At 54.8% G+C, this 14,500-nt stretch overlaps 1 protein-coding gene and 1 long non-coding RNA gene across 5 annotated transcripts in view; both read left to right on the plus strand.

Moving 5' to 3' along the window:
• The first annotated feature begins 422 nt into the window (after positions 1–422).
• DLG3 (discs large MAGUK scaffold protein 3) overlaps positions 423–14,500 on the plus strand; it is a 56,340-nt gene continuing 42,262 nt past the window's right edge. For all 4 annotated transcript variants that reach the window (XM_031594177.2, XM_090150404.1, XM_090150405.1 and 1 more), the window contains exons 1-4: positions 423–532; positions 2,227–2,358; positions 4,965–5,083; positions 6,355–6,498. In XM_031594177.2, coding sequence (XP_031450037.1) covers positions 517–532; positions 2,227–2,358; positions 4,965–5,083; positions 6,355–6,498 — 411 coding nt within the window. In that variant the 5' untranslated portion in view covers positions 423–516. The remainder of the gene's footprint in view (positions 533–2,226; positions 2,359–4,964; positions 5,084–6,354; positions 6,499–14,500) is intronic.
• LOC149916049 (uncharacterized) lies at positions 10,008–13,655 on the plus strand. The gene is made up of 2 exons (XR_016471161.1): positions 10,008–12,249; positions 13,017–13,655. It is a non-coding gene; the product is annotated as an uncharacterized LOC149916049 (long non-coding RNA).

The following is a 14,500-nucleotide window of genomic DNA, read 5'->3' on the forward strand; positions in this document are numbered from 1 at the left end:
CAGGGCCGGGAGCACTGTTACTCAGCATCGGGCACTTTGGAGAGGGGAATCTGTTTCACTTGCTCCTGCGTATTTATTTCAATAAATCAGCTGAGAGGTAGACAGTCCTTACCAGCGGCGAGTTCGGCATAACTCTTTTCCATTTTCAGTTTCTCCCTCCCATCTCGGGGCAAAGCAGCGATACGCGGTGTGTCCGTGCCACCTAGTGCCGGCGTCGGGAAGCGCCGTCGGGGCGGGGGGAGCGGAGGCGTCTTCTGACCGAGGTCCTCCGCCACGGGGAGCGGACCGGCTGTGTGGCGCCGAACCGGGCCGGCCTGAGGCTACCGGTGCCCGGGGTGGGGGGAAAACCCGCAACGAAACAACCCGGTGCTGGAAGGGTTGCGGGGCGCTTCGGGGGGCGGAGCGGGGGTGGGGTGGGGGCGGCTCTTCTCCCGGTTCCCGCTGGGCGGGGCAGGCGGCGGCTCGGCCGCTCGTGGGTTGGCACCGAGTGGAGCGGCCGCCGGCCACGGCGGAGCGATGATCCGCAGGGAAGGTAAGGAGAGCCCAGCCCTGCCCTGCCCCGCCCGCAGCTCCGGGAACCGCGACCCGCAGAGCTCAACAAGTGTCCGCCCCGCCGCACCGTGAGCGGGCTGTGCTGGGATAGCGGCTGCGGCTTCCCAGGGATGGAGAGCTGTGGAGTGGGTGTCCGGCTGTGTGCCCTCCCCGGGAACGTGGGATGCGTCCTTACAGCACTGTATGGCTGTGGGGTGCTGCGCATCCTCTGTGGGTAGGGAGGATGGGGGTGTGTGGGTCGGGTGAGGAGGGACCCTCTGTAAGTGGGGTGTGCTCCTACAGGTGCTGTGATGCTCAGGCTGTCCTCTGGGTTTGGTATGCAGGGCCAGAGCTCCCTGTTCCTGTGTCACCCACGTGAGGGCCAGCAGGATGCGTGCTGTGCTTCCTTCACAGCTCAGGCTGGGTGGGATGGTCACACCGTGTTCAGTCTGTGTCTCAGTGTGGTGGCTGTAGTTCCCCACCTGCTTCTTTAGGCTCTGTTGATGAGGTCAGGGCTGAGTGATGAAGATGAGTCACAGGATGCTGGGCAGTGGCTGGAGCCGCTGTCTGATGCTGCTAAGAAAAAAGTCCTCAGTACCAATATGGGGCTGGAATGCCTGTAAAGCCCAGTGAAGGTGGAGCCCTGGAAAGTCCCTGCTCTTCCCAAAGCTGCTGTGGAGCCTAGCTCTGAGCAGGGGCAATTCATGCTTCCTCTGGCTCCTTTCTCTTCTGCTCCAGGGATGAGTCAGTGTGGCCTGATGACACAGGCAGGACCCCAGCAGGGTAAGCTGGGACAGCAGGTGGCATGCGCCCTGGCAGACACAGACCCCCTTGTTTGGTGACCTGAATTCCCCGCTGAGAGCCCCGAGACAAGCAGGACCATCCTTTCTGCATGAGTTCCTGGGTCAAAAGATGAGCCTCCAACAGCAGCGGGACGCCTCCCCCGCCGCCTTGCACAGACTCCCTTTGTCTGTGGGCTGCTGGGGTGACAAAGGGAAATATTCAGCAGTAGGGCTGGGATGGGCTCAAGGTCCGTGGGAGCTCCCCACCCATCTGTAATGGGTCACGTCTGGGGTTGGTGCTGGATTTTGCCCAGCTATGGAACTGAGTTGGCCAGAAAAGCACAGAGTTATCCTGGTGCAGGGAGCTCATAGCCTCGTTGTTTTAGGGCCAAGGTTGTCCTACAGCTATGGGGAGCTTGGTCACAGCAGCCTCCTGGCCAGCATCCCTCCTTCCCGGCTGTATTTCCCACTGACTTAAGGCTCCACTGCATGGAGCAATTCTCACCCTTCACCTTGTAGAACTGCAAGTTTTTCTGACCGTAGAGCTGAGCTATTTGCAATGTCTTTGCAGCTGCCCCATTTGCACAGCCTGCTCTGCTCATCTCTGCTGTGACTGTCTGGCCCTGCATGGGAGAGCATGTGTTCCTAGAGGTCACACAGCCCTGTGCAATGGGGATGTGTCCAGCTCCCAGAAACTCCACTGCTACCTCCCAGGCAGAGGTGCTTGGGCTGCCTGCAGGGACACCTGCATAGGAAAGCTGCTTTAGCATCTGTCCAGCTCTTAAAAGTCCAGAGCAGTGAAGGCATTGCATGGATGAGCTTGGTGCACTCGAGGGTGCACTCAAGCTTTCCTAGAGGATTTCTGTCCATCTCCCAGCATTAATGCTGTGTTATTCCTGTGTCCCCTCTGCAGACACCGAACGGGCAGTGGAAATCCTGACGAGATACCAAAGCACCCTGTGCTCCCCAGAGGAACAGGAGCTGAAAGCCTCCATTGGAAAGATCTCACACATCTTCCAAAGTGAACTATTCCAGGCTCTGCTGGGTAAGCCCCTTCCTGCTGTTCTCTGGGGCATTGCAGTCAATGGGAGCTCCTGGCTGGAGCAGACCCACTCCTGACTACGTGGTTTCTCTTAGGACATAAATTTGGAGCTATGTCAGAGATGATCCCAGTGTAACCCAGGCTGCTGTGAAGGCACAAAGCAGAGGATTTATGTATTAGAGCACAGAAGTAATGTGGGGAGAATAAAGCTGCAAGGGTCAGGTCTGTGCTTGGTGTCACATGGGAGGGAGGTGGCACAGCAGTCCCGCTGTCCTGTCAACACCAACACCAGGGAGTGCCGCTTGGTTGCTGCTGACCTTTTCAACTGGTTGAGCAGGATATTAGTTCCCGGGACAGGGCCAGCTTTCACTTGATGTGTTTACCTAACGAGGAATTTGCATTAATTGCTTCCTCCCCCGTCCCTTGAGTGCGTGTTTGTGAATTCCTTCGTCCTTGTGCAGCCCTGCGTGATGCTGCAGCTCATTGCTCACACGTGGACCACTCGATGTCCTCCAGCCCCGTTTCCATGGGCGCACAGGGACGAGTGACACTGACACATGGAGGGCAAAGTGCTCCTATTCCATCTGCTTTTCACCTACCCTTCTCCCAGTGGGCTGCTGAACCTCGGGAGTTTGCTTGGAGCCTCAGGGCTGGGTCGGGGTGTTTGCAGGGTGTGCTGTGCCTACGCCTGCACCTGTGCTCCCCTTCCCATGGCACGGGGTGCTGCTGCTTCTGTCCTCTCTTGTGCTTTCAGCAGCACCTGCTTGGTTGGTTTTTTTTTGGGGGGGAGGGAGGCACAGTCAGGCAAATGCATGAGGCTGATACACAGTCATCCTCAACTTGTGCTCCTGCAGGTAATGCTCTCCTAAGACATATGTTAAGCTTGAGCACCAAAGTGTGTTTACTGGTAGTGGAGCTACTGGAAGTGCCAAATGGTGCAGTGCTTCACATGTTGTTCCACATGAAAAATGCAAGGGGTGGGGCCTCCCGGGTACTTCTTTAGAAATAAGCTGCTTTGTGAACTCAGACTCTGCTCCTGGGCTATTGGGATGCTGGGTGCTGTGCTGGTGCCCTGTGTTGCTGTGCCTGTGCTCTGCTGGATGCTGTTCCCCCCCAACCTTCCCCTACATCCTCTTGCATCCTAACAAAAGGTTCATCCATTTGATGCACGGAACTTAGGAGGAAAGTGTTAGACCATGCCTGATCTCTGTTCTTCATTGTCAATCTGGAGTTGCTCTTACTGGATTCAGAGGGGATTTATACTGCTATCAAATAAGCACCAGCCTGTAAAGCAGAACGTGGGGCTCCCCAGCGCCCCATCCCTGAGGCTCCCCATTGCCCACTGTAACATTCCTGCCTCAAACAGGGATACCAGCAGTGGTGTTCTCCTGTGATGGAGCCATCCAAATCTTGTGTTCATTTTCGGGAACTCTTGTGCATTCCAAGTGTAATCCACGCAGCCAGGAGCCCGTGGTATCCTGTTACGCAATGACTATTTTCATAAGCAGAGGGAGAGATGTTTTTGCACAAAAACAAAGTCTGTCTGTCCGGCTGTGGGACGAGCACTGACTGTAAACTCAGGGCTGATCGATGACAACTTCAGAGGCAGCTTTTGTCAACAGAGGTGCAGCTGGGGACTGGCATCTGTGCACCCCTCCCTTCTCTTCCTCTGGCTGCTGGGTTTCCTGTAGGGCACCCTTTGCCAAGCACCAGATTCTGGAAAATCTGTTAAAGATGGTTTGACAAACTCTCTGGAGCCTCTGGTTCCCTTTGGGGCTGCTGCAGAACCAAAGTATCACAGTACCATTAAGGCTGGGAAAGACCACTAAGCCCACCTACTCTGACTTATCCCTACCATGCCCAGTAAACTGGGGCTCCTCAGGTTCCTCTGCAGTGAACGCAGCAAATGAATTTGTTTTCCCTGCTGTGGCTTTCCTCCCTCTGAGTGCTTCTTTCCGCCCAGCCCCTTTCTGGCCCCACAGCCCTGACCGCCTCCAGTCTCCCACGTGCTGTCAGGATTTATGACTTTGCTATGCTGCATGCAAGACATTCACCAAACCCCCTCAGCCGACCTCTTGGAGTCTTGGTACATTTAACCTGGCAGCATTTACCATCCTTTCTGGTTTTCTCACTTAAATGCAGTTTCAGCTATTTAGGGGCATAACTTTTCCCTTTCAAAGCCCCCTTTCCTGCATTGCTTTCCTCCTTTTTGCTGTGTAACATCCACCAACCAACGCTGCACGCGTGCTCTGATGTCACGATGCAGAGCCTCTAAATAGGCTTTGCTGCTTCCCACCCTCTTTGTCACCCCTTCCAGTTTCTTTCTGAAGATCTTCTCACTTTTTCTGTAGTTCCCCTTCTGAAATTAAACACTTAAACGCGGCGATGTGAGATTTGCTGCTCCCACAGCATTGAGCTGGGGCTGCTGCGTGTTTCCATTAGGAAGTGCAGCAGCCCCACTGCTTCCTGCATCCTGTGGGTGGGATGGAGATGGGAAAATGCTCCTGGCAGGGTTGGGAGGAGCCACCTGCAGACCCTGCACCCAATGCAGGGCACTGGCACTATGCTTCCTGCCCGCTCCTGATGATGTTTCTTGTGCTGTTTTGCAGATATCCACGAATTCTACGACTTCACGCTGCGCTCAGAATCCCTGCAGCATCCCAGCCCAGCTGTGCATCGTGGCACAGCCCAGCACCTCAGCCCCAGAGAGCCCCACAGCCCCCCCCAGGTAAGAGCCGCTCCGTTCCCTGCAGAGGGGACAGGTTGGCATCAGCTCCCATGCCAGCAGCGTGTTTCCACACCTCCTCTGTCACAGCTTGCCTCAATAATTAGGCAACATCTCTCATTCATGAGCGTTAATTGAATTATTCCTAATGCAAATGACTTCAGCTCTAGCTCTGTGTTCTGCTGTGGGTTACTGGGGCTCTGATTGAGCTACCTTGCAAGCTGCTTTTGATAACTGAAGTTGGGCCTTTTAAGTTTCCTTTTTCAGGATTTTTTCCAGTTCTCTGATAACTTCCACATCTCTTATTTGCATTCTCTTTAATTTCCAACAGTCTTTTAAGCAATACAGCACCAGGCAGAGAGGCAGCGACTGAGCAGTAGGCTCTGTGTTATCTCACAGGCACAAAAGCAAATTGAATTGCCTTGATGGGGTGGGGGCAGTTTTGCCTTTCCAGGCCTGCTCCAATCCTTCCCTTACAGCTCCGGATCTGGTCTATGGCAATGGATCCGTTTTCAATGGGCTTACAACTTATTTCTGGAGCAACAGGCACCAGGATCCTGTTTAGTTTTTTGGGGTTGCAAGAGACCAATTCTTAGCAGTGGGGTCACAGAATTGCCAGGGTTGGAAGGGACCTCAAGGATCATGAATCTCCAACCCCCTTGCCACAGGCAGGGCCACCAATCATCCCACCTAATGCTAGACCAGGCTGCTCAGGGCCCCATCCAATCTGGCCTTGAACACCTCCAGGGATGGGGCATCCGCAGCCTCTCTGGGCAGCTGTTCCGGCACCTCACCACTCTCTCTGTAAAGAATTTCCCCCTGGCGTCCAACCTAAATCTCCCTTCCCTCAACTTAAAACCATTTCCCCTTGTCCTGCTGTCACTCACCCTTTCAAAGAGTTGATTTCCCTCCTGTTTGCAGGCTCCCTTTAGGTACTGAAAGGCTGCAATGAGGTCACCCCGCAGCCTTCTTTTCTCCAGGCTGAACAAGCCCAGCTCCTTCAGCCTGTCCTCGTAGGGGAGGTGCTCCAGTCCCCTGATCATCTTTGTGGCCCACCTGCCCAAGCATACGGACACCATCACATCCCTCCTTCTTTCTCCAAAGAGATGCATGGAGACATCTTACATTGCTGGAAAATAGAATGGAATGGGTTGAGTTAGAAGGGACCTAAAATCACCCACCCTCAGGCCAACAGCGGAGTCTCCCTGCCCTGTATGCATCCCAGGGGCTCGCAGCCCTCCCTACCTACCTCTATGTCCCGGGTCTCATTGCAGCCACCAGCCCAGGATGGTGAGCAAAGGCTGCTCGCGGTGACACCGGGGACTCCCCCAAGGCTGGTGAGGGTGACAGCACGCCGGACGGAGGCACCGACCAGTGTCTGCAGCCTGGTGCTGGGCTCCCGCAGTGCCCTGCCGCAGGTGAGCCCCCGCACCGCGTCCCACCCGGCCACCGGCTGCCACCGCGGGGACAGCACCGGGGCTGCGTGCCCATAGCACTGTGGGATGGTGCTGGGGAGGTGCCTGGGGCTGGCGTTTCCTTGGGCTCTTCCCATTGGGATGGTGATGCTCAGGCTGGGAAAAGTGGCAATAACACCAACAGCATCCCCGTGTTTAGCGCTCATGTGGTCCAGTGTCAGCGTTGGGAGGGCAGATGGATGTGGCACAGGATGGAAATCCTCTCAGCCCCGTCTCCAGATATCTCCATCTTACTCCCACCTTGCGTATTTCCACCTTTTTCTCCAAGCTCCTCAATGGCAGGTCCATTCCTCAGCATACCAGGAGCTTTTCTCTGCTGTTTGCCATCTAGCTGGATGTGGGTCGTAAATCTCAGCTCCCTCCTGGTGTGAGCGCATCGCGTGGGCTCCATTCCTGATGTTGGTTGTAGGGATGAGTGAAGGGCAAAATGCACTCTGAGCCTTTAGGGAGGGATGGAGTGGCTGTGATGGATGGAGCTCACCAGACGTAAAATAACATGAAGGCTTTGTTTTCCTTGGCACAGCTTTAATCAGTCCTTGTTTGCTGGGTTGGATTCTTCTTCCAAATTATTTTAAATGTGAAAATCACACTGCTGCTTTTCTCCCCATTTTAAATGTTTCCCTTCTCACTTTAGACTCCAATAAAATGGGTGATGCCCCATTTTTTTTTCCTTACTGTTGAATTTCTCCTTTTCCTCTCCCTTCTCTCTGCGTCTTCAAACACTCACCAAATCCTTACCAGTGCTGGAATAGGGGGGGGGACTGTGGTTAAATGGAGACAAGAGGTGCAGTCTGCAATCAGCCCACCCTTGGTGGTGGTCTCAGCAGTGAAAACCTTGCACGTGCTGGCAATCCACCTGCTTTTATTACTTCATCCACTGGGATTTCAGATGGAGCCTTCCTCCTTGTGTTCCACCCTGGTGTCGCTGGGCTGCACCCCTGAATGTGGGGCAGGAATCTACAAGCACAGCATTCAGCCCCACACACCTGGCTGAGATGCAGACACCTCCCCTCAATTTTGAGATTTCACACGGTGGGGAATCTGCTGTGTGATAGTCCAGCTCTCCTGATGGTTATTTATCCTTTCCATTAAAAAGGTGCACTTTGCTGCTAGCCTGGATTCCTCTCTCTCTTTAGCTCCCAGCCCCAGGAGGTTTTGCTGCCTTTGTTTGCCAGGATAAAGGGCCGCAGCAATCAGAACTGTTCCCAACATGTCAGTATTTATAGATGCGTCTGAGTTCCCTCTTAACTTTCCCTTAGATAAACTAAACAGATTGGCTTCCTCACTCGCTCAGTGTTGTTCCAGCCCTGAAATCGTTCCTGTCATTCTTTTCTGAAGCATTCCTTTTCAGCCTTCTCCTTGTATGGGGTCAGGTTGGGGTGATGGGCGCCTTCAGCCAGAACACTCATACCCACACTTCTTCCCTCCCAACCCGGATGGGTGAAGAGCAGGGGCCTGGAGGGAAGACCTTTGGGATGTTGCTGTGCTGTGCTTGGCAGTGCTTGGGGCTCTTCTGTCCATGGGGCAGCTCTCCTGGCCACTGGGACCAAACAGTGCTGGAAGCTGCAGGCTCAGAGCTGCTCCTCTCCAAGCCGGGATGTGAAGGGTTGGCCATGGAGATGAGCCCCATCCCTCAGCTGTCCTCATCTGAATGTCATCACTGTTGCTGAAGACCAGCTTTGTCCTGCATCCCCGTATGCAGGATGTCATGGGGCTGGATGACCCTCCACACCCAACTGCTGGCCAGCTCTTTGGTGGCTTCTTGTTCCTGGCTTTTGGTGCTGTATTTCTAAAGCACTTGAGTTGCAAATGGCACTCAGAAGAACTGAGGAAGCTTTTATAATAGATTATAATCAATGATAATAGGGCACTTGGGCGCCAAGGCAGGGCAGAGCAGCTGCCTCCCTTGTGCTATCAGCCCACGAGCAAGGGCTCCAGAAGCTATCTCACTGCTGAGAGGAGGCATGGAGACAAGCTGGCGTGTCTTGCCTGCTTCTCTTACTGCATCCATCATTGTAAATAAGTTTTCTGTTGTCCTGGCTCTGGCCTCTTCCCTGCCTGCGGTGGTAATGGCAGAGTGGAAGTCACTGTAACCTGCCTTAGCCAGGAAGGCGCACGAGAAACGAATGGCCTGTCTGCACCAATGCTTCCAGGAACAGGAAATGTTCTGTCTGCTGGCACAGCTCCGTGCACTCCGAGCAGCCCCGTGCCGTGCAAATGGCTGCTGCTCAGGAAGCAGGACCGGCACACAGAACGTCGGTGTGCTTCGGGGGCCGGAGGCATCCCTCCATGGGAAAGCGGTGTTCAGCCCACAGAGGGATGCAGATAGCTGCAACGCCCCGTGGATGCACAATCCTGCACGCTCTGTGGGGTTTTATCATAAAATCTTCCGTGTTAGCCTCTCTCTGCTTTAGTTTTTGGAGCTTCTGTATGGGGAACCCGAGGATGCTCCTGCAGCGCTGCCCGCCTGTGCCCAGGGGGTGGCAGGAAGGCTTCGTCTCTTTGAAAGCGCCAACCTCACCCCCCTACCCCCCTCTCCCGGCTCGGGGAGTAGAGAGCAGCCAGCTGGAGCGATGAATGCAGGAGGAACAATGCCGTTGATGAGCAGAAACTCTGCGCCTGCGAGGGAGCGCTGCTCGGCCCCTCACGGAGCCGCTCTGACTTCATCTCTGTCACTGTGCCACCGCAGCCTGCCCTGCGCCTCCCTCCCCGCACGGCGATGCCGATCCCAGCAGCTGATGCTGAGTGCCAGCAGCTCTCAGAGCGATGGAGGAGCTGCTTCAGCAAGCGGTTGTGCCTCCTGTGCTTCTGCATTGCCGGTGGATGGGACCTACCTTGCCGGCAGAGGTGCTGCCTCTCACCCAGCCGTGGGTGCATGGGAGTGTGCCCCTGTGTGCCAGGTGGAGGCTGTATTGGCAAAGGCCAAAAATGTCCCCTTCCTGCCATCGCAGGGAGGATGTGGCCTAGCCCTGCAGGCTCTCAGGAACCCTCCCTGCTGCTGTCAGTGCTGAAGAAGATGCACGTGTCTGCCCTGACCCCCAGCTCGGGGGCTGCCCCGTCAGCATCACCACGCTTGTCTGCTTCCCTTCGAATGCCAAAGCACTGAGGCCAAGTGGATGTTCGTCTGTCTGTCCGTCTGTCTGTCCATTCATCTGCTGTAACTCACTCCAACTCAGCCATGCACATCAGCCCTTGCAGCACAGACACCCAGCTGGGCAGCCGCTGCCTGCGTCTCGAGGATGCTGCTGTGCAAAGGGGATTTCAGCATGGGCTGTGTCAGGGAGAGCTGTCACTTCGGTGGACGTTTTGGGGTTGAATGGCCTCAGCTTTACTAGAGGCTCTTGCTATTCTTGCTGCAGAAATGAACAAGGAGATGCTTAGACTTCAGTTCTCCCAGCTCGATGTACAGCTTTAGCAAAGGATGAATTTGATGGAGCCACCAGCCTGTCAAACACAGATCACGTGCAGCCATCTGTTCCTGCTCTATTCAGGGACTTTCTGTCTAAAACCAGTGGCAAAAGGAAGATCCACAGCAGGCTGTAAGGCTTTTCTGGCTCTGCAGCACAGGAGGGTTCTGCTGGGGATGGGGCTGTTGGTCTGCCCATTCATTCAGGTCATCGTTGCTGTTTGGGTGTTATTTTGTTTAGTAATAGTACAAGCACGTGCAGTGCTAGGGCTGTCCCATAGACAGCCATGCTTTCATCACTCAGCTGCACTCTGAGTCCATCTTTCCAGATCCATGCTTCATTGACCTCCTCAGAGCAGGGCTCCTGGCATTACGTAGGCACTGAGATTCAAGCTTTCCTAGGGCTTAGCTCTGAAAGCAGGAGCTGAGACCACCAGAGCAGGATGGGGACTGAAGCACCAGTGGTACTGGTCTCTGGAGGCTGATTATAAATCAGGTGTGTTTCTGCAAAGCAAATGGGCCCCCCTCTCCATTTTGTTAAAGGAACAAACCAGGCTGGAAGGCAGAGCCTGGCAGGCCAGCTGCTTGCTTAGCTGGAGCCTTGAAAACGTCGCTGCATCTTAATGGTGTCGGGAAGGATGGAATCAGAATGGTGGTGAAAGAGGCATCACCAGTGCTGTTATAAATAGAGCAGCCGTGATAACTGCTCAGGAGGGTTTTTAGTCTTTGGGATTTGGAGGATAAGCACTGAGCTGTGCTGAGAGGTCCATTATCTGTGGCTTTTGTTGGAGATAGGGGAATCTGCAGGGGAATGAGGGCAGTGGATGAGTGCAGGTTTGGGAATTGTCCCTGTCGTGAATCCGAGTGTGACCCCGTTTTAAGGCTTTCTGCTACGTGCTGCTGCCTCTTGCACTGCTCTGCCTGCTCTGAGGTGGTTGCACCACACGTGGCTGCAGTGATGGTTTCAGGCCAGCCCAGAGCCCTGCTGCAGGGATGCATGGATTTGCTCCAGCACCCGTTGTAACCACGCAGCCTGCAAGCACGCAGCATCGTGCAAGAACTTTGCTGGCTTTGCACCTAAGAAATCATTCCAAGCATTGAGATTCAGGCAAAGGACCCTTGTGCTCTGTGGCCTAGATAGCTCTCAGGGCTGGCACAGCTCAGGCATTCTGGTGCCCACAGCACTGGCATACGGAGCATCGTGCCCAGCCTCACCATCAGGCACCCACCTGTGCATGCCCAGAGCTGGACTCAGCTCTGCCAGCATCACAGCCATGTCCTGCCACGTCTCTTCCTCTTTCAGGGTCATTTTCAGATTGGGTCACATCGCAGCCAGGTTCCTGTAGATCACATGCAGGAGAGTTTGCAGAAAGCAGCCAAGGGGAGGATGCACTGAGGTGCAGGAGAGGCACAGCCTGCTCCTGAGCCGGTGTCATCACTGATGCCATCAGGTCCCTGCATGCCACGTTGCTGTGTCCCACGCATGCAGGGACATGTTTTGTAAGCTGAATCTCACACGGTGTTTTTGCAGGGAGGTTTTGTGCCTTTTTGCTGCTGTTGGAGTGTGTTCGTGGGGCTGCTTTAGTGGAGGAATGTGGCAATTGAGCCACTGTCCCAGTTCTCTGATGTCACCCATCCGTGAGACTCCCACAACAGCCAGACCCTGGGACCTGAGCTGCCGTGTCCCAGCCTGCAGGTGGGAGAGTCACCTGTCACCCCGGGCTTATGCCAGGTGGGTCAGTGCTGACACACAGCTGTCTGTCAGTGCATCAGTGCCTCTGTCAGCCTGAGCTGCACCTTCTGTCTGCCCCACGCGTGGGCGCACGTTTCAAGGTCACCTCAGGTCTTCTGAAACACTCCTTTCTGCTCTTTGCGTGCAGACGGCGGAGGGGAAGAGTTTAAAAGAGACACTGCGCCTTTAAGAGAGGCCCGTGAGCCGGCTGCGGCCCTGCGGCACGGCCGCTGATTGGCTGAGCGGCGGGCAGGCGGGCGGGGGGCGGGGACAGCCATTCAGAAACTCCGAGCTGCACTCGCTGCCTTAAAGGGGACGCGGCGGCGCAGAAAGGTAGGGCCGAGCCGGGGCGGTCGACCACCTGCGGTTCATTGGGGTTGGCTCTGGTCACCGCCGGGTCCCCACGTACACCAGAACGCTGCTACTCTGGATTGCTGACCGCCCTGACCCCCTGGTTACAGGGACAATGCAAGTGGGCACCCCGAGTCCCTGGGACGTGGCAGTGCTTTATTGCCATGCCTGTGCAGAACTGAGTCATGTTAATGTTTAATTTGAGGTAAGGGCCTTTTCCCTGTTTTTATGGGCTTCCAGCTGTGCCTTTGCTTAAAACTGCAGTTTAGCTCTGAAATGCATGATATGATTCCCCCGTGGCTATGCATTGCAGACCCCCCCGAAACCCTCTGCCCTGTGAGCAGGAGTGCGAGCTTCAGGGCAGGAGCTGAGCAGAATGGCTGTGTCCATGCACGATGCCCACTGCAATTGCTTGCTGCTAAATAGAGCCTCTGCACAAAGAGAACTCAGGCTGTTCTATGGGGACCTACTGTTGGTCCCCAGCGTGAAGCTGTGGTGCTCAGCCCCATCAGCACACCAGGGAATATTTCATAGTTCATTTGCTGCGACTGCAACTGCAGAAGGCGAATCTTGGTGCTGATTGAAGAGCCTCATGAAGTTGCTGCCACAAGTGAGGAGATGGAACTGTGGCACTGGGCAACGTATCAACGCTCGTTAATAAAATGAAAATGGTTTTGCCCTGGAGGAGAATTAATTTGTTTGGCAACTGTGCCAAGAGCGCTGAGAGCTCGGGATCCTATCCTCCCCGGGGTTACAAGGGTGATACCTTTCATCAGCCCCTATGCTCTAGTTAGCACATGGCTTTGGGGCAGTGGCTGTCACGCTGGGAGCAATGCACACTACGAGCATCCTCCATTCCTAGGAAAGCTGCAGGTGAACCAAACCCTTCTGAGCTGGCTCCAATCCCTTCTTTCACGCTGACCTTGCAGTGGTCAGTGCCCATCCCTCACACTTGCCTTCCTCTTCCCGCAGGACTTCGTGTGAGAGGAAGGAAGTGACGGCAGGGGCTGAGATGCCGGCAGCTCCCACTAAAGCCGCGCCGCCTTCGTGCCGTGTAAATAGCACCGTCTCTGGGATTTCTTGATGCTTTGCTGAAATTAGCACCTGAAAAAAAGAGCAGCTGCCAAAGTCACATTTAAATAAGATGGGCAGGCTTTGGTAGGAAGAGGAGAGCGGATTGGAGAGTGCTTGGGTTCCTTGAAGTGCATCTGGCCCCGCACCGACCTCCTCATGAGCCTGGTAACACATCCCGAGCCCCACACAGTGCTTCAGGGAGCAGTGCAGGCAGCAACCAGGATTATAATCCTCTTGGTTGGGGCTGGCAGTTGACACGTGTGGCTCACTGTAAATGAGGAGGAATGAAACAACCCTCGCACCAAGGACAGAGCAGAGCTAAAGCAGGAAGTGCAGGCAGGGAGCTGCAAGATGGGGAGAACTCCGTGAGGCTCAAGGGAAGTATGGGGCTTCTGTCTATATGTGGCAATGGGATACCTATAGATAAGTGAGCTGGGGGAGGAAGCAGGAGTGCAGGCATGGACTTGCCAGGGGAAAAACATAGCCAATGCTTCTCTTAATTGTTTATTTCATTTCTTATTAAAGCATTTTTCCCTACCAGGTCTCGTCCTTTGCTTTCACACTCTCTCCTCTAAGTGAAAGCCCATGTCCTTCCCTGTCCTCACTGCAGGACTGAGTGAACAGAGCCATCAGGAGCAGGGCAGCGTGCACATTCTGGGCACATCCCTGATGGTGGAGTGACCCAGATCTAAGAGGTGCTGGTTAGCCAAGATGGACTTTGTCCCTCAGTGCTCAGGCAGCAATTGCTGACCGCCTGCCCATTCCTACAAGGCTTCTTGCGGTCTGTATGCAGCAGTCCCCTGCCCCTTACAGCTGTCCTAAGCTTAGAGCCAGGGGGATTTCAGTGTGAGCATGTCACAGCTCTGTGTCATCAGGAGCAGCATATGACTGTAGCATCCACACTGTAAAAGAGGCAACTTGGGCAGCCCAGAGGCAGTGAATTGCAGCCAGTGCTGGGGAGGAATGACTGCACCGCACAGTGAGGACTCAGGGCTTCTGGAACAACACGGATCTTATTACTGTTAATAATTAGAAGGCCAGGCTCAGCTTTTCCTTAATAAGTCAGATAAGGTTTTCTGCAGTGATCTTCCTTTCTACCCTTTGAGTTGTGAGGGTGACTGTCTTCTGATCTTTTGTGCCGGAGGCGTGCAACCACTGAGCTGCCCTTCTGCACAAGTGGGGATTTCAGCAGCCTCAAACACTCTGCTCTTATCATCCCCTGATAGCAGTGGTTGGAAGGCCAAGCAAAGGCCCTAGGGGTTTCTACACCCCAAAAAGGGCTCACAGGCAGCAACCCCAGGGTGCGGTGCTGGAGCGCACAGTAACAGAGCAAAGTGGGATGAGAGCTGATGTGGGGATGCACCCGTGTGTGCGGAGCTGGG

The sequence above is a fragment of the Phasianus colchicus genome, chromosome 14, assembly GCF_987193195.1.
Source record: "Phasianus colchicus chromosome 14, bPhaCol1.hap1.1, whole genome shotgun sequence".
Lineage (NCBI taxonomy): Eukaryota > Metazoa > Chordata > Aves > Galliformes > Phasianidae > Phasianus > Phasianus colchicus.